This window comes from Ambystoma mexicanum, chromosome 1p, assembly GCF_040938575.1.
Source record: "Ambystoma mexicanum isolate Mex_15411 chromosome 1p, UKY_AmexF1_1, whole genome shotgun sequence".
NCBI classification, from domain to species: Eukaryota; Metazoa; Chordata; class Amphibia; order Caudata; family Ambystomatidae; genus Ambystoma; species Ambystoma mexicanum.
In genome coordinates, this window is record NC_090921.1 from 540007209 (window position 1) to 540031502 (window position 24294).

The 24294-nt window shown below is 45.7% G+C and overlaps 1 protein-coding gene across 7 annotated transcripts in view; it reads left to right on the forward strand.

The window, feature by feature from the left end:
• UNC13A (unc-13 homolog A) overlaps window positions 1-23913 on the forward strand; it is a 541202-nt gene extending 517289 nt beyond the window's left edge. For all 7 annotated transcript variants that reach the window (XM_069649468.1, XM_069649472.1, XM_069649467.1 and 4 more), the window contains 2 exons: window positions 12790-12949; window positions 15547-23913. In XM_069649468.1, coding sequence (XP_069505569.1) covers window positions 12790-12949; window positions 15547-15832 — 446 coding nt within the window. In that variant the 3' untranslated portion in view covers window positions 15833-23913. The remainder of the gene's footprint in view (window positions 1-12789; window positions 12950-15546) is intronic.
• Window positions 23914-24294: the final 381 nt, after the last annotated feature.

Below are 24294 nucleotides of genomic sequence, written 5' to 3' on the forward strand. Positions count from 1 at the left end.
TCATGGGATTAGAGTTGGGGGGTGGGTTGTTTAAGGGGTAATTTTAAACCTCACAGTGTGGCATTGCAAGGCAGAAAAAGAAGGCTTGAAGCCATTTACACTTTTCTATAATGCTTAGGGAGATTTGTGCCAGTTTTTGCAGGCAGAGTACGAGACGGGAGGGGAAATATGTGTCCTAATTGAATTTGCCACTATACCTGTACAACCTGTCTGTTTACACTGGCATGAATTTGTCATGTTGGTGTAAAACAGATGAATTCCTATGAAATCCTCCTGCTACTAGCACCGGCTAGAAGGTAGATTCCATAGGAATCAATTAGTAAATGCTCTCTGAAAAGCAAAATTTGCAGGCTTACATTTTTACAAGATAGAGGGCTTCATTACAGGTTTTGGCGGTGCTGGAGCTAAATCCTCCACTTTGCCTTCAAAAATCAGCAAAATCACTACTCTGTAATTCCGGTGGTGGTAATTCCACCAATAATCCCCAATGGAGTCCTATAATCTCCATAAATGGGGACAAACACCGCACTAGCACCACTTGTAATCCTGCGTAAACCCACAGGACCAAGTGGCAGTAGCAGTATCTGCTTTTGGTGGTAATCCGGCAGAATTACAACCGAATTACCGCCAAACCCAGAATGCACCCCAGAGAGTAAAAGTGAACAATGAAGCTGGTTTTAATCTTCACTTTTGCACTCTGCCTTGTATATGTTTCTGATTGCATGCAAGTGTCAACGTTGCCAGTCCCTTGCATGCAGTTTCAATTTTTGAAATTAGGTTGTTAATCTCTTCCTCATCTGGGGTCGATGAGGATTTATCCGGAGTGATTGCTGACACACTGACTGTGACTGGCATGCCATGGTCTAAGGTTGGGATCTGGAACAGGTGTGTATTCATGGCATGGGCCAGGTGAGCATGCACCCGCACCTTTTGCCTACCTGTCTGTTGTGTGTGTTGAGTTGATGTACTGTGGGTGTCTGCTTGTGTGGCTATTGCTCTGGAATCGTTGATGCATTGGCTTTTGGAAGACCCGACAGTGCCAGTTTGTGTAGTTGGGTACTTACAGGTCAACCCTACAAGCGGATATGTCCTTGTTTTTAGGATGTGGTGCGTAAGTGACCTTACAATTTGAGGTCAGTGATTTTAAAGAATACTGTTGTCCTGACATGTGGAAGGAGCGAATCTCTGGCAAATATTCCCATCCCTAATTAGATGAGCCTCCATTGTACATCTGAAATCACTGCACTACCACACAGACCAACATTACTGTAAAGCACGTGCTGCGGTAAAGAGTAAAAAGGTACGCAGTGTCGAGCCACTGTCTGTGTTGGTTAAACATAGATCCGTCAAGTGCTGCACTCTAACTTGAGTGCTCTGTACAGGCACTCATCCATAGGACCATCAGGCACATGATGCACTCAAAAAGAATACTTAATGCGTTTATACACAGACCCACACGCACACAGTATCTATGGAGTCGGGGCACATGAAGGGACATATACATCCGCAAAACAACTGCACAATTTCCCCCAAACAAAGCACAGAAATGTTTCAGGTTCTGGTCTGGCTCGCAAAGACAGGTCATTGGTTAAGGTTCGTCAATAGATAGAATTTCCTTATTGCATTCTTAAGACAATTCCTGACGCACACTAAAGGTAGACAAAGGGCAATTTGGATGAGGAGAGTTGACATTCGAAGTCGTCTGTCATGTCTCTCTTTCACATTCTGAAAGTGTTTACTGCTTCTTATTAACATCATGCATCCACACTCCATATGCATGCTAGTTAAATCAGCAGCCTGGTTTGGTTTGTATTGATATTCTATGTTTGGATTTTAGCATGTGCCTGAATGTTGGATTAACTTTAAATGTACATGTTGACTAAACTGATGTTCTTTACTTTAATGGTTTAGATTTAATACAGTTATTTTTTGTTTTAGTTAGAAAGTCGGGATCTTTAGCGTTTCTTCTCTCTACTTTGTTTTAACTGTGCCATCTTCACATCCCTAGAAGAGGTATTTTCCCCCTTGGCCTGTTACTTAAAAGAAAGAAAGGCTTTCTTCAAGAACCCCCCTGTGCCTCTCTTCAGCCACAGTCTCGGGAGGATAGCTCAGGGGCAACGCGCTCACCTTGGAAGCAAGATGACGCAGAGCAACACAGGTTTGATCCCCGGGTCCTAAGCGTGTTATAATTAACCAATTATTTAAAGAAAATAAAAGTCATGACCAGTGCTTCAATAGACCGAATTCACCCTTCAGTTTACCCAAGTATGGCTTTATATATATCACACTGGGTGTGGGTTTGCCTACTCCTAAGCACATTCAGTTTTGAAAAGTCGGGGAACGAAGGCACAAGGGTATATAATACTCAGGTCTTCAGGTTACACATCGAACAACGAGGTACCATCAGAGCACGTCAAATATATGCTAAAAGCAGTTCTATAACTCTATTGAAATAAATGAACAATGGCACTGCAGCCCTAGGCTCCTCAGATATTTTGGACTGCAAGTCCCATCAGGCCTAGGCAGCATATTCAATAAGGGGTTATGAGAGTCGTAGTCAAAACAGCTGGAGAACCACATGTTAAAGACCTCTACCTTTATCGACCGTTTTCTTTGTTAGACTGGTCAATTATATGTGCGTTCATTAACAAAATTCATTAGGGTTTTCAGGATACTTTCAGTGATTACATATGTAACAAATATACGTTAAATTAGTTGCTGCAAATGTTATCAAAGAAATAATAACCACCTACCAGGCTTCATTGGCCAGTAGCAACCTGGGTCCTAAGTTATAGGCCTGAGCGAAGTGAGGGCCTCAAAACCAGGCCCCGTCCCCTTACCTGCCTTTGAAGTCCTCACTATCAGCAACCCAGGTTTTATTTTTTTTAATTTATTTTGTATTGAGTTTTTGGTTGACATCAATCATAGGCAACATGCAGTGTGTTACTTTGTGTCTCCCGTCCTGTCCCTCAAAACCTCCTCTGCCCCCAATACATATCACCACTGGCTCGGAAATGTTAAATTTTATCAATTAACATTATCATTAATATTTTCAGGTACATTTCATTTGGCATGTGGCCCTTCTCATAAGGTCCTACAGACTTAATTGTGTTCTTTGTTATCGGGCTAAGTCTGTGGGTTGCAATTCAGCGATCGTATTTTGCACAGAATCCCGCCCATGTCATTTCAACAGAGCCCTGATCTCCATGGATGGCAGGTGTTAGGCAGTCCATTCGGTATAAGTTCCGTGCCACATTGACCCACTCAGTTTTTTTTGGGAGAGTCTTCCTTTTCCAGAATGTTGCTAGACATACCCGTGCAGCTAGAAGCAGCCCATTAACCATCTTTGGTATTTTCACAAGTTCATACTCGCGTTCCTCTAAGCCGAATAATATTAGTAGCAGTGCTTTCTCCCTTGTTTCTCCATCTAGGTCTCTGATCCAACTGATGACATCATCCCGATATGACTGGACCGCTGTGCAACCCCACCACATGTGCTAATAGTTGGCTTTTATCCCACATTCATGCCAGCAAAAGGGACTTACTCCTTGATACATCTTAGCGAGTGTGGCAGGGTCATATTACCATCCATAGAGACGCTTGATACCGTGGCGTTTGTGTTGGCAGGCTATGGATGTTTGCGCAGTTCTTTTGTATATCTTAAGCCAGACGTGTGGAGATAGCTCCCTTCCCAGGTCGACCTTCCATTTTTCCTTTACTTTCTTGGAGGGGGCATTATTCATCTCTACCAGGGCTCTGTATAGTGCACCTTTAAGACCTCTGCAGCCTGTACCCATGTCCAATATTTTCTCGAAGGGAGTGAGCTCTCTCTGCAATTTATCTTTCCAGATTTCTCTGGTCATGATCATCTTCAGTTGTAGATATAAAAATTCTGGAAGTGGGCCGAGGCCAAAGCCTCTTCAAGTTCCTGGATTGCAATGTAGGTTCCCCCTTTCCATAATTTTCCTGCCCTTTCCAGTCCATCTTCGAACCATGTCTGAAACCTTTCTGGCTCTGGGATGGTTTCCCTGATTCCTGGTACCCATATGTGTCCTAGGGGAGATGGCCATGTTGTGACACCCTCCATCCCCGTTCTCTGTCGCCATATGTTCCATAGGGTTCCTAAAATGGGATGTTTGCGTATTCTATTAAATAGATTTGGTCTGGTTACCCATATCCATTCTCCTACAGTTGTGGGATGAAGATGTTTGTTGTTGAGATCCACCGACAGGATTCTCAGTTGCGTGGCCTTGTAGTATAGGTGTATGTCTGGAAGCCCCACCCCTCCATTGTCTTTGTTAAGATGTAGTAATGCGAAGGGGACTCTAGGTTTCTTGCCTTGCCACAAAAATTGCAGTGGAGAGGCTTTAGTTTTCACAAAATACTAATCGGGTAATCGTATGGGGAGCATCTAGAATAAGTAGAGGATTTTCGGTAAGATCACCATTTTAATGGCATTGAAACGGCCCATCCATGATATCATCAACTAATTCCATCTTGTGGGGTCGTTTTCTATCAGTGTCATCAGGGAGGGGGGACATTTGCCTCATATAGCTCCTTAAGTTCTATGGTACCATTGATGCCCAGGTATCATAGCATTCCCACACTGACTTTCATACCCAGGGGTGTGAACCGCCCCACGTCTTCGTCTTTACTTTTGTCTATGGGGAAGAGGACCGATTTTCCAGGATTTATTTTGAGCCCAGCTAGCATACCATATGCTTCAATTACCTCAATTGCCGCCGGTATCAATGTTAGGGGGTTTGTCACATGCAACAACATGTCGTCTGCATAGAGCCCTAGCTTGTACGTCTTGCCTCCGACCATGATACCTTCCACTCTCTGATCTTGTCGGAGTCTCTGAGCTAGTGGTTATAATGAGAGAACAAAGAGCAGTGAGCATAATGGGCACCCTTGTCTGGTTGGAAAACAGAGGCTGAACATTGAAGAGTGTCATTAGAAAGGGGGTCAGAATTAGTGAGAATGTTTTAAAGAATCTTGGAGTGAAACCATCTTCGCTGGGTGCTTTCCCCAGCTTGAGGCATCCGATGGCTACTTTTATTTTATCTCCCGTGACCAGGGCTTCAAGGACCTCGGTCTCTGTTTTCGAAAGTGAGAGGAGGTGCGATTCTGCAAGGTGTTCTTCAATGGCACCTGCTGGTACCCACCCCTTCCTTGCTGTATAAGATTTAATAGTAGGAGGCAAATGCTTCCTGAATCTCCTCTACCCCATCTGTGTTATTATTGTCTGGTCTCTCTAATTCTTTGACCCATCTTTCAGCTCATTGTTTACATAGCTGTGCCGCTAGGAGGGCATCAGCCTTGTCCCCTTTTTCATAGAATGTCTGTTTTAGAAACTGCAATTTTCAGTCTATCTTTCCCTCTTCTAGTAAGTTCAGTTCTTCTCTTAAGTCTCTATCTTCCGTGAGGTGTTTCTGTCTGTCTCTGGGAGAGGACTGTGCAAGCCTCTCGGCTGCTTCTATTTTGCCTTTTAACCCTTTTTCTATGAGTGCACGTTCTCTTTTTTTTCCGGGCGCCTTCACTGATAAGAATACCTCTCCAAGTGGCCTTGGCTGCATCCCATACGGTTCCCTTTTTCACCTCCCCGGTGTCGTTGACAAATAATGGTTTGATTTCGTTTTCCATTTCCTCCCTGAAAATCTGGTCCTTCCATAAGGAGTAGTTGCACCTCCATTTCGAGTTTCTGGGGTGCAGACCTTCCCAGATGATGTCGATTGATACCATGTCATGGTCTGACCACGGAATCGGGTTGATATGAGAATCTCCTAACACGGCTAACATCTCTCTTGTGATGTATAGAAAATCAATTCTTGTGAGTGTGCAGTGTGGGGCGGAGTAAAAGGTAAAGCCCCTTTCGTGCGGATGGAGATATATCCAACTATCTCTCAACTCATATAGCTCCATGGCCGTGTTAAGTTCTGTTCCCCATTGGCCCAGAGTTTCCTGGTTGGTTTCTTCTCTGGTCTATCTATCCAGGGTTATGTGCATCCAATTATTAAAGTCTCCTCCGAGTATAAGGTGTTCCTGTGGCTCCCCAGTTATTTTCTCTGTGATCCTTTGCAAGAATCTCTTCTGACCTTGATTCGGTGCATAGATTGTAGCAAAAGTGATCTTTGTATTTTGAATTTGTCCTGAAATCAGCAAGGCTCACCCTTCAGTGTTCTCCCATGTTTTCGTTATCTCCATGCGTATCCCTTTCCTTAACAGGATGCCCACCCCCGCCCTCTTGAGGATCCCGGAGCTCCAGTATGTGCCTCCAATCAGACCACTAGGTATCCTACGTTCTTCGGCTTTTTGGGATCTGGTTTCTTGTAGGAATAGGATGTGAATTCCTGATCTTTTGAATTCTCTGGCAAGTAGTGATCTTTTTGTGAGTGAATTTAAGCCCTCAACGTTTAATGTGCATATTCGAAGTTTGCCTTCTCTATGTGTCCCTGCTAATGACGCAATTTTTGGAATTTACGATTTTCACTCCCCATCATGCGCCAGATAGGTTCTCATAGTACAGTGTTCTCGTTCCTGATATGAGTCATTACTTGAGCTTTTTTATTCGTAAGGTTGTTCTTAAAGTCCTCTTCTCCCCATCTGCCCCCTACCTCCCTCTCCCCCCTCCCATGTTTCCTTCCTGGTGGGGCGCCCAGTCTCTCCCAGTTGTCTTCACTAGTCGAGTCCTGTCCACCAGCGAGGTTTCTGTTCCAGACCCCTGCACATTACACCAATATGTCGGGTGACCCCTGTAGTCCCATATCAGATATTTATCACTTAACTATAACAGATCAAACATTTTTAACATTATACAACTTTCCCAGGTTACCTCTGACTTCATAGTCTCCTTGAGAGATCGTTTGACAACTAGTGTCTTTATGATGTGTGTGAGGCTGTTCTCTGCTCACCACCGGTGACTACCTGGTGAGTTCATCTGTGCGCGTGTCTCCTTGCTTGGACATATCTTCGATTCATCATATCTTCATAAAACGTTGAGTTTCATAAACCTTCTTGATCCAGGTATCCTTCTGTTTGGTCCTTTCACTCGCCAGTCCGTGTCTCTTTCAGTTTCTGATTGATTGCCTGGGTTGCGTTCTTTGCCTCCAAGTAGCACCTGTATGGTGTTGGTGATTTCCACTTCAGTTACGAGCTTGTGTCTCTGTCCCTCTAATTCGAATGTGATTGAGAATGGGTAACCCCATCTGTATCGTATTCCCTTATTTATTAGCCATTTGGTCAGTGGGAGGCACAGTCGTCGCTTGGCGAGGGTGAGGGATGACAGATCTTGGAATATGTTGATGCGCTTTGTGCCTAGAATCACTGACCCTTTGGTTTTGGCCTTCTCAAGGATTTTGAGCCTGTCGGGGTAATTGTGAAAGCGTACTAACACAGATCTTGGGCCTCCAGCCGGTGCCCCGGATCTGTGGAGTCTTTCAATCTTTGTGATGCAATTGAGTCATCATCAAAGAGGTGTTTTAGAATCTGATGAATTGCGTTTTTGAGGTCTCTCTCCATCTCTCCCTCTTTTTCTTGAATTCTTGATGCCATTGCTGTGTTTTCGTCGAGGTCACTGTTATCTATTCTCCCAGTGTATGCAAATTCCGCTAACCTGTTTCTGTGTTCCATAGACCAGTATTTCTGTCATTAGGTACTTGTAGGCGTTTCCGCCTCTGGGGGTTTCTCCCGTGCACTACATTTGGAATTGCAGCATAAAACGTCACTAGAGGAGGTCAAGCGTTGCTACCAGGAGGGGTTATTGTTGCGGGATTCAGTGTGCATGTGATTTCCTGGTGCTTGTGATTGCCCCTACAAGAACCGGTGGGCTATGTTTGTACCGGTGGTGACTTAGCTGATCGCCGTGAGGGTGCTGTGTCCGGTTCTATATGTTCATAGTAGGCGGGCTCACACCCCGGATCGGCGGCCACTCACCTGCAACACCTTCTTCGTGCGTTACTGGGGATCACTTGGCCTTCTTGTTTGTTCAGCAGGTTCTACCTTTCTTACCACAGGGTTATTATCTCACGAGACCTTTGTGACTTGGAGTAGTTGGGGGATCTGTGGTTCGTGACTTGGTTACGCCTTGATGTTTTCAAGGGTGTAAGAACTAGATCTATTGTTATTTGGGGCTGACGTTTGATCTCCTTCGTGGCAAGCTCTCCAGGTTAGTGAGGCGGGCACACGCCCCTAAAGAGGGGCCCCACACCTCTTGTTATCTGTCCAGATAACTCTACTTCAATACATCTTCCTTCGGGGGTCATTTTCGTTGTCTGGCCGTTTGTATCCCAGATCTCTGTTTCAGCAGTAGTGTGCTTAGTTATGTGGGGCCTCTGCCACCTTAGTGCATCTCATGGGAGTCCTGTGTGACCATCGCTTGTAGTCTTGCGAACTCTGTTCCGGTGCTCAATGCTTGCCAGGTTAGGCCTGGTCGTGGCCTGTGTGGGTTTTTGCTGGCCCTCTATGGGAGTCTTCTCCTGTGCAATGCAGTGCTCTTTCTTTCCTTTGAGCGTGGCCGCGGTGTTCGGCGGGCCTGCAGAGCGGTATGTACGGATCTTCCCGCTCTTTGACAGTGGATGATGCAAGCACTGTGCAGCGTCCTGTGTGCGGGCGCTGCAATACTGTCTAGAAGAGGTAGCAGCTGGCTCCTCTCCCCTCCCGCGGCATGTGCAGCTGCCAACGTGCCTTGGTGGCTTATATGGTGTTTGTGCCTACCTTTTTAATGCGTTGGAGCTCGATGCGTGGTGTTCGCGCCACTGTGCAAGGGTCCCATGTTGTGTGGAGGGGTCTTGGTCGCCCTGGGGTACCACGTATGTCGGCACCGGATTCACTTTTGCTGCTGGATGTGGGTCACTACTGTCCCGGGGTTAAGACTCGACCACTCGCACCTGCAAGTCTTTGTCCGTTGGTCACCCCGAGCGCCTCAGATTTCGGGAGTCTCTTTCGGGAGGTGGCCAGGCCTCGTTCCGTGCCGTACTTTCACTTTCAGATGCCTGTCTGTCTTCACAGTGTATCTCCGTGAACTCTTCTCCAATTTAGTTCGGATTTTCTCTGGACGTGCACTCCACCGGGTAGCTGTTCTGTTGGGTGCTAGAATGTCCTCAATTTGGGAGCAAGTGGGGGCACATTTGCCACTTTGAGGGGTCTGCAAAGCAGAGGAGTTCTATCTTGTGTCCACTATCCGTGCGCCCCCTTGTGGCCGTCCACAACCCAGGTTTTTTAAACCAGGGAGCTGATAGCAATGTATTTCTTTGACAAAAAAGGTTGCACACTCACCACAATCTGCTCTCTCAAACAAATACTCACCCAAGGTGGCCACCATGGAAATGGAAGACTGAGCTCCATGCAGAGCCCCTCTTCCATTTACATGGTGGCCCGGAAGCCAGGGGCGGCGGTACCAAAATATAAACCAAGTGAGTGGGAACGGGGGTGAGCAGGGTAGGTGAGGTCAATGCAGCAACCAGAGAGAAAGGCTGGTGGAGGGGAAGATCGTGGGGCGGCTGAAAGCAGCTCTCAGCTTGCTCATAATGCGGGCTTGGATCATGAGATTCAGCCTGTGATCCGAGCAACCCGATTGGCTTTGATGCCCATCCCAGGTGCTAATAGTGATCCTGAAAACCTTACCAAGCTGCACTATTCTGTGGATAAACAAGACAAGACCTATTCAAATTTCAGAAATAAGCAAAATCTAGGGAATACGTAACACATCCTTCTATGTACACACTAAACAGTCCCCTGGAGTTGCATGATCGAATCAAAACAAAATTCACACAAGCTGGGCAAACTCTTCAAGAACTCCCAATACCATGGTTTATATATGAAACATCTGCATTGCATGTTCTTACACCTGAATCTGTCAGGGAGAAGGTTAAATGTAGTGCTTTTAGCATCGGAAGCGACTGACACTCTAGGTGCAGCACGGCTTGATGCTCGTGATGCTCTTAACCCCACCCACCACTAGGTCCCTTCCTCTAAACTTGTCAAGCAAGCTCAGCGTTCCTTCAAAAGGGAATGCAGATGGTTGCTGCGCTGGCTGGTGGTGAAGCAGACCGCGTGGAGGTTAAGCAGTCCGACTCCTGCATGCACCTCAACTCTGAGAATGTAAACTGGTTTGTACATGGAGCACTGGCTTTTAAAGGTGTTCCCGTGTTGACTGGTGAGCTTTTGAGAACAGTGAGTTTTGTTTAAATCCCCTCTACATTGGCACTTTATCGTTTCACCCACCTGTAAGCGAGCAGATTTATTGCTAAAAGTGCACTTATTAGTGTACTTATGTCCCTTATTAGAGATCCTGCAACCCAGGATGAAAAAAGGGAAAAAGGGTTGTGCAAAGGGCTTAAGGACAAAAAGCCTGTAGCTCTATTGACCCTAACCTCTGATGCAATCTGCCTGACCTCTCCCAGGCAAGTCATGACAAAGGAGGTGTCCGCTATCCTTCCCGTTTCCCCAGTCACTTCCCCAGCCGGGAGCATGGGCAGGTTTATGAAGCCTACCCACTCCACTCCTATGGTCCCCCCCAACACTCATGCAAGGACATCTTGTGTTGGAGGCCCGGACACTGAGTAGGATATTCTGAATATTGAGCCCCCAGTCACTACTCCTATGCCCCCCCGCTACCTTTCAAAAGAGATCGACTATCTGAGGTGCGGGCCCTTAGCATACGTAGAAGGCAAAGGATTCATTCTGAAAGGACGGACTTGCCACCATTGTTTAATCTCAACAACATTGGGGACCTTGGGAAAAGTGAACAGGTTGGCAAAGAAGATTGCCAACTCGTAACCCCGACTAGTGAAGAGGCCACTGTTACTGGAATTGCTTCAGCCAACGATGGGAAATCCTTTTTGTCGCCCTAGTCCACAACCCTCACCATAGATTTAGTAAAGCCTAAGAATGATCTTCAATCCCAAACTAATTCTGTGTTGATTGCTGCGGACACTTCGGTGGTTAATCCCCAAGAGCAGATTACCCCATATCAATGGATCATGGTAAAGGCTAACATCATTAACCAACTGAACTTGTGTCCAAATTTCAATGACTTCAGTAATTGGATGGATTCCTTAGGCAATTGTGTGGCCAACTATCTCACTGTGAAGGTGGATGTATCTTGTCAAACTGACCCCATAACCTCCCGATTGATCTATCAGTATCTGGCTCCTCTTGATACTCCGGCTTGGCTAGTTCCTTTATCAAGGGAGGTGGATCGAGCTTGATCTTCCACATTGCTAACATTTGATGACCTGGCTCCCATCACTGGCCTTTGATCCACAGCAGGACCTACTGTTCCATCTTGCGGAGAAGAGGTTAGGGCGCGCTATCCACACCCACCTCCATTTTTGGCCCCCGGGAAACCTAAGTCGAACATCGGTATTGTGGGTCACCCTGGGAAAGGTAAAAAAATACCCATTCCAAAAAACGTTTGGGTTAGGAAGTCCCTTATGCCACGGCCTGGAGATAAGATCATCAGAAATGTCATGGACAAAAAGAACATCATTATTACAAATATAGAAAAACCAATTGGGAAAGAACCCAGAGAAGCGTTAAGGAATAAGGTTTTGGCCTGGCGCTGTCAACTAACTGGGTTGTTAGGCATATAGATTTGAAATGTTTGCAGAGACTGGAAATCGATGAGTGGTGTACCCAGGAAAACAGGGACTGTGTCCTGGTTGGATGTGAGTCCAGCAATTTACCTAGCTACCTGAGTGATTGTTACTATTTGCCCAGAGGTTCATCAAATTGAAAACGTATAGTTGACTAACTTGAAATCAGGTTTTTCTCGATGAGAATGCTGTTTTTTATTAATCGTGTTTCGTTACTTCCATTGTGATAAGGTGCTTTATTGTAACTTTGCATGTTATGTTTGGTGTAACATGTTGTAAGTATATTTTTTGTTTTGCCGATCGGATGTCTGCGGGCCATCAGCGCCTTATAAGTAAATAAATAAAACATTTTGTGCACAGTTTGTAGGTCAGTTTTTGAAGGAGTGTGGCTCAATAGTGTCCTGATCGCTTAGCTCTGACAAGGGCCGACCTGTGCAGGGCAAGTTCAGATCTATGGTGCTGACTGGCTCAGCCCTTCATTCATCCATCAGAGATGAAAGTACTCAGTACCATTAAATTGAGAAACAAAACCGATATTTCAGGACTTAGAAGCAGGACTAATCCGTCATGAAATGCTATATAATAAATAATATTATAATGGCTTCATGTTGGAGATTCCGTACCGTACAGGGTATTAACCTCTGAATTATTGCTAGGGTTGCCGTAAGGAAGGGCCAGCAACGTGTCAGGTGTGCTTGACATTCACTGACTTTACCTCAGTATTACCGGCTATTTAGAACCATGGGCGAAAACAAAACTGAAGGATGGACAGCTTCACCTGTTTAAGCCTTATTATGAATGTTGTATATGTTTATTCATTGATTGGTCTACGGCCAGGGCCGGGGTTATCATGGGGTAGACAAAGCTACCGCTCTGCTTCTACTTGCAAACGCTGCAGACTGATCAGTGAACATTTGTAATGAAACCAAACTGACCTTTAAGAAGTTGCTATGTCTATGGCTTGTTTTTCCATTTAACGGCTGTGTTTGGGTGGCAGGGATCTTTTACTGTTCTATACTCCCGAGTTTTCTAAGGATAAAGACGGTTTAAATAAATTAGTAACGCAGTTTTATTAAGATAAAATGTCAAGTAATTTCACTTCCTATGATGTCACTTCCTCTCACCCAACATAAATGGTGTACATTGGCACTCCACCCCGAGAGATCTTGATCCTTTCGCCACTCTCTTCCAGTTGTTGCTGCTAATGACCTGAAATGGCAAACCTCTGGAATCTTCCGTCCTTTCATCGAGGTCAATATGATTGGTCCTCACCTCAGTGATAAGAAGAGGAAATTTGCCACGAAATCCAAGAACAACAGCTGGGCTCCCAAATACAACGAGAACTTCCAGTTGTGAGTGAAAGATATGCTTCATCTTTTCTCATGTCCATGATGTGCGCTTAGTAGCAAAATCTCTGACTGGGTAGTGCATGTGTCGCGGATGTGTCAAAGCGCGGCCTTCTGAATTTAATCAGGCTTTTCCATGACTCCCCTGTGGCCTTAGAAGCCTTCTCCCAGCATTAAGCGCTGTAATACCACTCCACACTTGCACACTTATCAAAGCACATACGCGCGGATATCCCATACCATTTCCAAGCTAGTTATATATTGCTCTTCAAAACAATTATACCACTGGGATTGAGGGGACATTTAAATCCCTGGGTGATATGGATAGAAGGGTAATGCTCCATGCCAACTTAATTATTTTACGGGTATTTGACGGGTACTTGGAGATAAGAAGCACCACTAAATTCCGCTTCAAACAATGGTGGTATTTACCTATACTTTAAAAAAAAAAAGCTCTCTGGAGGAAGGGGCTAGACACAGAATGTAACGCTAGAGTTCACACACAGTCTTGAAAACCTAGATATGTTGCATGCAGAGGGTGCGATGAAAGTATCCGCACAACCAGATGCTTTGATACGCATTCTGATACTGTGCAGCCGATGCAGAATATTTGGGGATCCCTTTTCACACATTGACAGGCTGCAAGTTCCCAATCTTCAGAGTTTAGTCCGTGGGAAGCCATAGACCAAATGGAAGCCCTAGTTCTGAGCAAGGGGGAAGGAAAGGAAAGGCCATACCAGTCAAGAGAGGGCATCAGATTGACCCTTTAATGGCTGTACAATCAACAGCTTAGACCAAAGTGTGGGTAAGGGCAATTCAATGTCAATGTGTACATTGCAGTAAATATCTTCGCAATTGGCAATGGGAATAAATGAGGCACGGGGGTTCTTGTCCATTATTGGTTATTTTAAATATGTTGAAATATTATGTACATGTACAATGCTCAATTAAACGTTAGTAAAGTCCTATATACACTGGAGCCAGCAGGGCTTGCTCCAGTGTATCCCCCTCTTTGCAATCCATCTATTGCCACGAAGCACAATGTATTATCTTCTCCACTAAACAAGGAGTAGGGGGTGAACCCCCACCACATTGAAGTGCATAGGATTTCCAGGTACCTTATTCCCATTGCTTTATTAACTTCACTGTATCTGTCATCTAGCAAACAAATATGATAGCAAAGTTCTGATCACACATTTAATTTAAAAGTATGCTGTCAGGAAATCACTTGATTATGACTGGGACAATAGAAGGGAGTGATTCCTCCTGAAGAAGGACATCGGATTGTAGTTGGTCAAAACATTGCAACATTTCCCAATTTCACTACTAATGAAAAACTCGAATTACAAAGGCAATTAAAAGTACTCCCATGCCATTGAGGACTTGAGAATATGCTTTTCTCATTTTTCCTGGCAAGCCCATTTTGAAGAGTCACTGGTAAGGAACGCAGACATGGAGACAAATGTTTTGCATTTTAGTCCACGGTCTTTGTCATTTACTGATTAACTGTCCAAAAAGGTACAGTGATGTCCGATTATCATGGTTGCCGCAGGTCGATTTCCGCCCTGGATTGTGAGCATTTTTAGCTTCATCTGGCTTGTCCATCTGTGGACCCTATCCATTCATGCTAGACATTAAAAGGGGGAATGGGTTACGCCTCCTTGGCTGGGCATTACCAGTATCCATCAGAATCTCTTTCTTCCACCAGAGAATATCCGCACTACCCACAACAGTGGAATGGACTGAACCCACCAATCAGAGAGATCTACACTGGCCATTCACCTTCACACTCCAGACCAATCACGTGACTCGAACTTCCATGTTGACAATGTCACACTGGTGGACAATTGTTTTGGCGTGGCTGCTATGTGACAAGTCGTGTTGTACAAAGAACCTGAATGAATTGAGAAAACCGTGCCTGCAATCTATGTTGCAAAATGCTCTTGTATACATTTCAGTTGCACTAAACTCTACCTCTACTTTTGTACTAATACTAAATCAACTTTATTTTCTGTCTTTTACAAAAATAAGATACTTGACATATTGGATAACTCCTCATCTACAGCAGGGGCGGTGGATGTCCCACAGGGCTAATACCATGAGCAGAGGCGTTGCTAGGGGGGGCTGAGTAGGCTATAGCCCCGGGTCTTTTGGTTGTAGCCTCGGATAGAAGCTCAGGGACCAGAGGCATAGCGAGGGGAGGGCCTGAGCAGGCAAGGCCCACCTAAAACCATTAAATGCCCACTCAGAAGTGCTGTGTGGGCATTTACAAATATTAATATCACTGCAGTGTGCCCAACACCATTAGCTTCAGGCCCCACTTGGTAGACAGCCCTGACTACGCCTCTGTCAGAGACTACAACCAAAAGGCTATAGCTAGCCCTGAATTCCGCCAGACCCGACATTAGCTTAGCCCCTGATCTTTTCCAGACCTAGCAACACCCCTACAATGAGGATACAAGTTGGATCATTGCCAGGCAATTTGGGTTGGGGGCCTCTACCAAGCCGAATGAAACAGGGTGGCACTAGTGCAGGATTGTGTAGTATAGCCACGTATGCCTCCGGCAGTGCCAATCTCTGACCTCTCCTTTTCCCTCCCACAGCACACTCAGCAGCGAGACGGGCCCCGAGTGCTACGAGCTCCAGATCTGCGTGAAGGACTATTGCTTCGCGAGGGAGGACCGAACTGTGGGCATCGCCGTCATGCAGATGCGAGACATTATGCAGAGAGGCAGCTGCGCCTGCTGGCTCCCGCTGGGCCGGCGCATCCACATGGACGAGACGGGGCTCACCATCCTGCGAATCCTCTCTCAGCGCAACAACGACGACGTGGCCAAGGAGTTTGTGAAGCTTAAGTCGGACACACGCTCAGCTGAGGAAGGCAGTTAAACATAGGAACATTGCTAAATGTACAACCCAAACCCCTCCACCCTTCCCCATCGTGTTCTCCTCCTGTCCTTCTTTTCTACAATGTGATGGCGGCCCAATCCCAGCCATGAAAAGCCATGCACAGATTGATCCACATGGCCCCATATCAAGAATGCACAAGAGGCAAGGCGGGTGGGGAGGGTTTTTTTTTTAAAGCAGCTACATTGCACATCTAGAATTGATGCTGTCCCCAGTGTGAAAGACACAGTATCGTGACAAAAATCTTCTGACACGCAAAAATTCTGTATGACGTACCTCCTGCATTCGCGTGCAACCCCTTTCGCTGTGGCGGGAATTCTGAAGAGCAAATACCATTCATCAAAGTATGCGGAAAGCACATGTATGTCACATGCTTAGCATTGAGGACATTGCAGTCAGAGCGTGGCATGCACGTCCTTAGCACTATAATGGAGGCCTAGTGCTGTGCTTTGGTAGGAGCACAAGAGAGCCACAACCGGACTGGAAATCACAAAGATGCTAGTGTCAGCAGGAAGAAATGTGGGTAGCCCAGGATAAGCCAAATAGAACTTCACGCGGCTTCACAGAGGCGGACATCGCCAATAATCGTGAAGATGCCCACACCAACAGATAAATGTGGACAGGGCAGGCCAAATAAACCATCACGAAGCTTCACAAGGGCATGCACAGCCCAAGGGTGATGATAGGTGGGTATTTTGGCAGAGATTGGGGATTCTAAATGTCATCCATGCAAGTGACCCACTTAGATTAAATAGGATGTTATTCCATCTGTACAATGTGTATATGCCATAGGCATGTCAGTCAAACTCCTTAAAGCTATAGGCACTGTGGAGATCTAGGAACGCATCCGTGTCCACCTGCATCTCCTGGCAGAAGATACAGTCACCAGTCATGTTACTCGTGGGATCTACATGGCAAAGGCCAATCGATGCAGCAGTAGTGTTCCTCTCTTGCAGGTGAATCCAAAACCTGGCCATATTGCTCTATTCTTAGATGTTCAGAGACCGGTCCATGCACCGGATATGTTCCACTTGGGATGCATATACCAGAGGTCTAGCCCTTCATGGCCTTGTTACACTCTGGCTTTATTTTCAAGATGCCTATTCATATACCAGTAATGTTCCTCTCTGGACCTATCCTTCGCAGGCCGTTTTATGTGCAGTCAAGTTTCTCTCTAGCAGTACAGAACAGCAGAGGCCCGTCCATTCATCAGTCATGGCCCTTCCTGTGCTTTTCCACCAGAGGCCTATCCATAAAGCCATCAGTCACTCTGTTCATAAGGGCCTCTGCTACACAGAGACAGAAAAGAGATTGTGGTTGTGGCATTGAAATTATACAGATGCGTGATAAAGAGGGAGGGCCTTCCATAGCCCATTGCTGGTGATGCCCAAACAATACCTGGTCTTTGATTTCCTCTTCTTTAACACAAACTCTAAAATACTTCAACGTTTTCAAAAGTCAGGGCTGTCATGACCAGGCCAATCACACAATCTTGAACATTGAGAATGGGGCTCATGACATCACCAATTGCATCACCATCCAATGGAAAGGCCCAGTGTTGCTTTTGGGTCATATTAGGAATAGTGTTGGGCCATGAAGCTGTAGAAAGTGCCAGTCACAAGAGCAAGCACTTTATCTATGGCGCGGGTATGCCCACCAAACGGCTCTTGCATACTGAGCATGTATGTTTGCTAAAGCACCAAACATCTGCTTCATAATAGACTTGAGTTACCAATTGAGGCATGAATATTGACACATTCATTCAAAGTCTTGACATCTCTGTAACAGTCAAACAAGGATGCCTTGATAATACTGAAGTCTGATCATATGGGTGATATTCCTCCTCGAACCAAGTGTGTTGACTCTGATACTTGCTGAGATCTCTCTTAAGTTGAAGATCCGTAGAAATAGTGTCACGGAGAAGAATGTGTCTTGGTCTCCGGGATGGAATGGATAGCATTGGTCCATGCAGTATTACTGCTTTTCATTTATTTAATTTATTAGGTCGTTACTGGTAAACACAATACTTCAACGCACTTAGGGGAAAAGGAGGAAGGGGCGGTTATGAGTGAACTAACTCAACTGGCAGAGTGTGCACAATATAAAGACAGCTGTCAATGCTGTTCCAGATGGCACACACATTCAAGACTTGGTAAAACATAACATTTGAGTCGTTGCTCACAAGTCATTAGGTACTCGTTTCTGGTGCCTCAGTTGATGGTTTTGGAACACTGCTGTTAGCTATTTGGGAAGACATTCTTGAACAGGAGCACTGCTAATAATTTCCTGAATTTCAGGTGGTGTAGTGTTAGTGTCAGTTTTTGGGGGCATGCGGTCATCTAAATACCTTTGACTGCTGGACTCCTAACTCCAAATAGTCGGAAGGTTTGGTTGGTCCATTCTTTTCTCTGAGCTTGATCTCAGGGCTCTGGACATGTATTTGTTCAGGTGGTTGCAGAGTTCTTGGGATCGGTCTTCAAAATTGATGATCTGATCGTGCAAAGGAATTTAAACTGTATTCTGTTCTATATGGGTGCTAGTCTAAGATTTTGTGCCCTCCTGTTTTGTGATCGTATTTCTTTAGTTTAAAAATAAGGCTAGCTTCTCTATCTGAATAGTCCGTAATCTTATGATATCTTGGGTTTTGCGAAGAACCTTTACGTTGTAGATATGCCTATTGCTGCTGAGCCCTTGGTTGAATGTTAAGCCTAGATTCTCAATGGTTGTCAATGCTGTAGGGGTTGTCGGCATCAGGTCGCTCAGACAGATCTTCAGTATGGCTGTTGTTGATGCCTCACCAAAGAGCAGTATTTCAGTTTTCCCAGAGTTTAGGCATAACTGTTCCTCACACATCCAAGCATGGATCAAAGACAAGACATCCAGGTTTAGGCTTCGATCTGGATACAGTGCAAATGTAGTATATTCTGACGCATCGTTGGAAAGAGCGAACCTCACAGGTCACTATGCAGATACATGCTTCGGAAGGTCAGAGGCTATAACCTAGACCATCCAGGGAAAGGTTAAGGCAAGAGACAAGGAGGCAGGTGCAGCAAATGCTCACCAACGTTGTGGTGTGATGGATGTGCTAGAAAAAGCTGGCATCCAGTCTCACTCAGTAACGTTCTCCTGTGCAAATGCCGGCGAGCAAAGTGCTTGCAGGGAATTTGAGGTCACTCTTAGAAATGGTATTTTCCATGACTCAAACATCTCAAACTCTAGCAGGCATTCTGCCAGGGCGTTCCATTTGGCAAGCAAATCTTTGTAAATTAAAACGGATCTCTACAATCGTGTGACTGTATCCAGTGACGATTAGAAGAGAGTTAGTGCATGGGCATTTGATGTTCGTATTGTCAAGAATAAAGAGCTATCCTTGTGATGCACAGAGAGGCCATGCCTATTCCAATTGGTACTCAATCCCATTATTTCAGATTGCAACGACACAAGTCATACAAGAGTACGAACAGCAAACATGAAAAACCCTATACTAACCACTACTTGTAGCGAATTGTCAGTATCAATGAAATCCTTCTTACCCTCCAATCAGGGGTTCAATACGGTTGGAAAATCATATGTGTTTCCTATTGGCCCACGCAAACCTGCCAACTGCAGATCTTCCATAAGATGCAAGTGTTGGCCAGTCGTACCACTTCCTAGCCTTCCCATCTTTTTCTCCCCTCTTACATGAGTGTAATGTGACAAAAGACCTGTAATAATGTGTGTAGAGTGGAAAGGCCCCCCGCCCCCACCCAACCATCAGGCCCTCTTGGTGACTGAACGTCCCTGCTAGTGACTGTGTTAAAATGAAAAAGGGCTGAAACACAGAGGGGATCATTAAGGACATGAACTCTGCTTGGCCAGTTAAATCTTCTCTTCCACTTTCACCCACAGCCTTGAAAGCACAGTGACGTGTAAAGCAAGGTCTCTGACCCAAACTCCCTATGTTCCGCAGACACTAGCACCAGGTAGAACAAACTCAAATTCCCACCGAAGAGGTCAACTGGAAGATAATTCACCTGAACAAAAATTCAACTTGTGGGTCATCTTTCTTCCACTAACCTACCCTCCCCAGTGTATTTCCTACCTTTTCCCAGGGAATCTCTGCTCGCACCCTCCTTAAATGTGTTGATAGTCATTGATTTATGCTGTTCGCAAAGCCTTGAATGCAATGTCAGCACTTAGTACCAATGGCGCAAGCAGCCAAAATGCACTTTTTTAAAGCAAATCCCAAAAACAACATTAACTCCAAATGCTTTACTGGACACCCCGAGATCGGTATGAGCCAGTCACGGAGTTATGGAAGAAGGTGTTGGATCAGACACTACAAAGTGTGCCTCAGTCTTTTTGTCGGACCAGTAAACCCTCAAATTGTACCCACCGAAGGATCAGAAAAATCAGGCAGAGGCCATCACAACAATATATACGATTGGTTGGATACAGGAGAGCTGCTATTGAATATTCTGAAGTAACCATTCAACACCGAACATATTGCCTTCAGGCTATTCCCAAATCACATAAGTGACCCTCCAACACACCACCACTTTGCTCATTCCCGCCCAAGCTCATTCCACCTCAATTTCACATCCAATGTCCAGGGGAAGGGTCAGCCAAAACCTGATGTGCATTTGTACTGTAATCACCACACGCCTTGGAAAGTGCAGATATGCTTGTGAGAATGCTGCTTGTGCAGTGTGCTTAGTCTACCTTGTGAATGATCAAAGTATTTCGAGCCACCCATGCCAACCTCCTCCATTCAGCCAGTGATCACGTGAGGTGAGCGCCCGTACTGTCCCACGTGAACTCAACCAGATCAGCCAAGACAATGCAATGTTAGAGCAGCAGGGGGCGTGGTCGGGGCGGCCTTCCCCACGCCCTTCTTTGTGTGTCGCTGTAGCTAGCTATATGATCAAATGAAGTGTGCATGCCACCCTCCCCTTCCTCACTGTGATGCGTCCTTGCTTACTTTGGGTGAGGCCATCACAGAAACTAAAGAACACAAGCATGTCAGAAGCTGCCCTGATAGAAGAGAAGCCTTAGTTGTTTCCTTGGACCATTTGCGTCATTGATGAACTTGCGAGCCCACATTATTTTGTAATGTACCATGAATTTATAGATCTTATTTTTCTTACATAAAATTGAGCGTCTATGTCACTGTCCAGCTGCTCATCGGCAGCGTGGCAATAAGACTGGAGGTCGCTTTTCCAGTTGGCAGGCAGTGGTGACTGCCAAGGCATTTTACTGTGTCATGTTAAAAGTGATACCCTCCCTCGAGCTCTGTTGTGCACGCATGTGTGTGTGAATGTATGTATGTGTGTGTGTGTATATAAAACGATGTACATATTGTTTATAGCTGTGGTGTTCCTATATTCCGTGAAGGGGCACGTGAGCCGATTGGCTGTGTTTATGAACCAGAAAGCAGGGGTTGAGAGGTACTTTTTGTCTCGACTCCCCCCCCCCCCCCAGCCCCGACTCTCATCCCTTCCATGGAAAACCTAATGTAAACGTTTTCCCGTCTGCCATAATACCCAATCCTCAGACGAGATCATCTACCCTCCTTGAACCTGTCGCCTTACGAGTCTCGTGCCATCATCATGCCCCCCAGCCAATAACTCTTCTCAGTGGTTTGGGTCCCAAACGCTTTCAGACCGACCACGTCCTCACGATACTTGAATATAGTTACTGCTACTATATATGAAACAGCTGTGATGCTGCTGTATACCTATTGCCTGCAGCCCTGCACATTAATCCTGGGTCAAGGAATAGGACATTAGTTCGATCAAAGTCGCTAGTGCAAATAACGTGAGATAGTGGTGAAGCATCACTGCCCCCTAGAGACCCCACAAATAACTGCAGTTTAACTCAAACATGCCTGGCTGCACTGAGAGTGCTCAGGTCTGTGGAATAAAGATGGCAGCATCTACTACTCTCCCACTGACGTCATAGGCCACCATTGCCACATTGCAGCCTTGACATAAGGGCTGGGTATTAGTGGGCGCAGCCTTCGCCTCATAAGTGGCCATAGCAGGGCTGGTTTTTAATCAAGCATACAGCCAGTTCTCTCATGGAAGAGCTTAAATAAAGTTAGGAACACTAGGCGAACATACACCAGATATTCTGCAGAATGCCATCTGGTCAATTACAGTGTGCTTCTACACCTGTGGTTGAAGTTTGGGCAGTGTTTGGCTATCTCCTACCACAGCGTATAAGGACACCTTCTGCAGCGGTTTAGTACACATTGCATAATGCCATGTAGGGGAACACATTCCTTGTATGGGGATGTGTTCTATTTGTGTACATCCTACCAAAGTAAAGACATTGGGCCTCATTACAAGTTTGCTCATCTGGAATCAAGGGTGGTGGTAAGCTCACTGGCACCCTTGTTTCTGGAACGGTAATCTACATGTCTACCTGCCGTGGCCGCTGTGCCCAACAGGTCTGACCCTGCCGGGCACAGCGGCCATGGTAGGCAGACCGTTCACGGAAGTTAACGATGCCAGCGCTTCTGAGTCCCCACTCCCATAGAGTCCCAGGCATGGACATTTTACCGGCGCTGACTTCCCAGGCCGCCGGACCTGTAATTTCCAGATGGCACCGGAAAGTAAGGCCCCAGTAAAATATTACAAATCAGGCAGAGTTACCACCGGACTGGTAATGAGGCCCATTATCTGGACTGTTCAAGCTATAGTTAACTGTACTGTTTTTGAGAATCCTTTCCACCGGTGTCTAGTCTAGAACCAATAGAACAGCATTATATTATACTTTCTGCAGTGGTGAGGGTGGTAGATTTTATCCATCGTGTTTGGTCACCTCTGGCATCATCTCCTGTGGCCCTCTCTTGCAATACTTCAGTGAGCATCTTTCTTCACCAGAGCAGTGCCATCATTGAGGACCACCTGTGCAGTGCGTAAGATACACTTGCAAAACTAATGAGATTACGTTTCAGGATGTTTTCAGGAGAATTTGGTGGGTAGTTTGTGAGACATGCCTCTGAAAGCGGCAATTGTTTTTGATGACATGTACTGAAGTGCTTGAGGAAAGCAAGTCCTTCCTCACAGTGCAGCTAATATTTATTTTTTTAATTCCCTGAAGTGCTTTCCCATGTGCGATGGGTTAAGCCGCTGAATGGTTCCTTGCTATTTCCAAGACTTATTTACCTCCAAACCAGAGAAACTCCTTCTCCCTCCTCCGCCAACTCGTGTCACCCCTTTCCGAAGTGTACATAGGACAGCTTGCGATAGCCTGTTGTCTGCTGTGGCTTGAATGCTGTGAATGTCAAACAACATGGTTCCTTCTTTAAGAGGGAATAATCTTGTGGTCATCCAAACTTCCCTTCCTAAGTAACAGAAACAAGGGCTAATCTCCCCAGTACCAACAAAACTCTACCCGAAGAGAAATGAATCCCCCAAACCCCTATCCCTCTCTCAAAGCACAGCCGCACCACGGAGTAGAGGGAAAATAATGTTATACACCCACATCAAATGTTAGCACATTTCCTTTCTGAGAAATACATCAACACTCTGTGGGACCAAAGCTTTTTATAGGATCAAATTCAGACCCCATTTCCTTCCACTGTCTGCTGCAATTTTAAATAATTTAAGCAGGCATTAAGGTGGAAATATTTCTTCCATGCTCCCATTCTTTGAGCTACTCCCACAACCTCTACTTCCCCATGTCCCCCCTGGCAGAGTTTACATGGGTTAGCTACTGCAAATGCATAATGCCCTGCCAAGAGGACCCCTACCTACTCTCTACCCACCCCACCCCTAAAATACCCTTCCCATGTCTAAAATCCCGCCACACCCCCATTTCCATCCACAGTTCCTCTCAAAAGAACTTGTGTTTGGTATGTGATCAAAGATGACTTCTTAATAGACGGCACACGCACACACATACGCGCACACACGCACGCACACATACCTAGTGGTTCCCCTGTAAAAAAAAATAATTGAAAAAATCCTGCAAATTGAACATGGATGCATGATGTTGAGATGTTTTGCACTATTTTGACTTTTTTGGTCTCTGTAAAAATATTTTATTATAACGGACAATAAAAAAAAGCACAGTTAGTGGTGTGTGTGTGTTCTCCTTTCTTTTCCACAATGCACGTCTCATAATGGTGATGGACATGTTGTTACTGGCTGTCCAGGGCAATGCATACAGGCCTAGGAGCAGTTTCCACAATGCCCTTCTCACAAGGGGGATGGACATGATGCTACTTGCTATCCAGGGCAGTGGATACAGGCCTAGGAGCAGTTTCCACAATGCCCTTCTCACAAGGGGGATGGACATGATGCTACTTGCTATCCAGGACAGTGGATACAGGCCTAGGAGCAGTTTCCACAATGCCCTTCTCACAAGGGGGATGGACATGATGCTACTTGCTATCCAGGGCAGTGGATACAGGCCTAGGAGCAGTTTCCACAATGCCCTTCTCACAAGGGGGATGG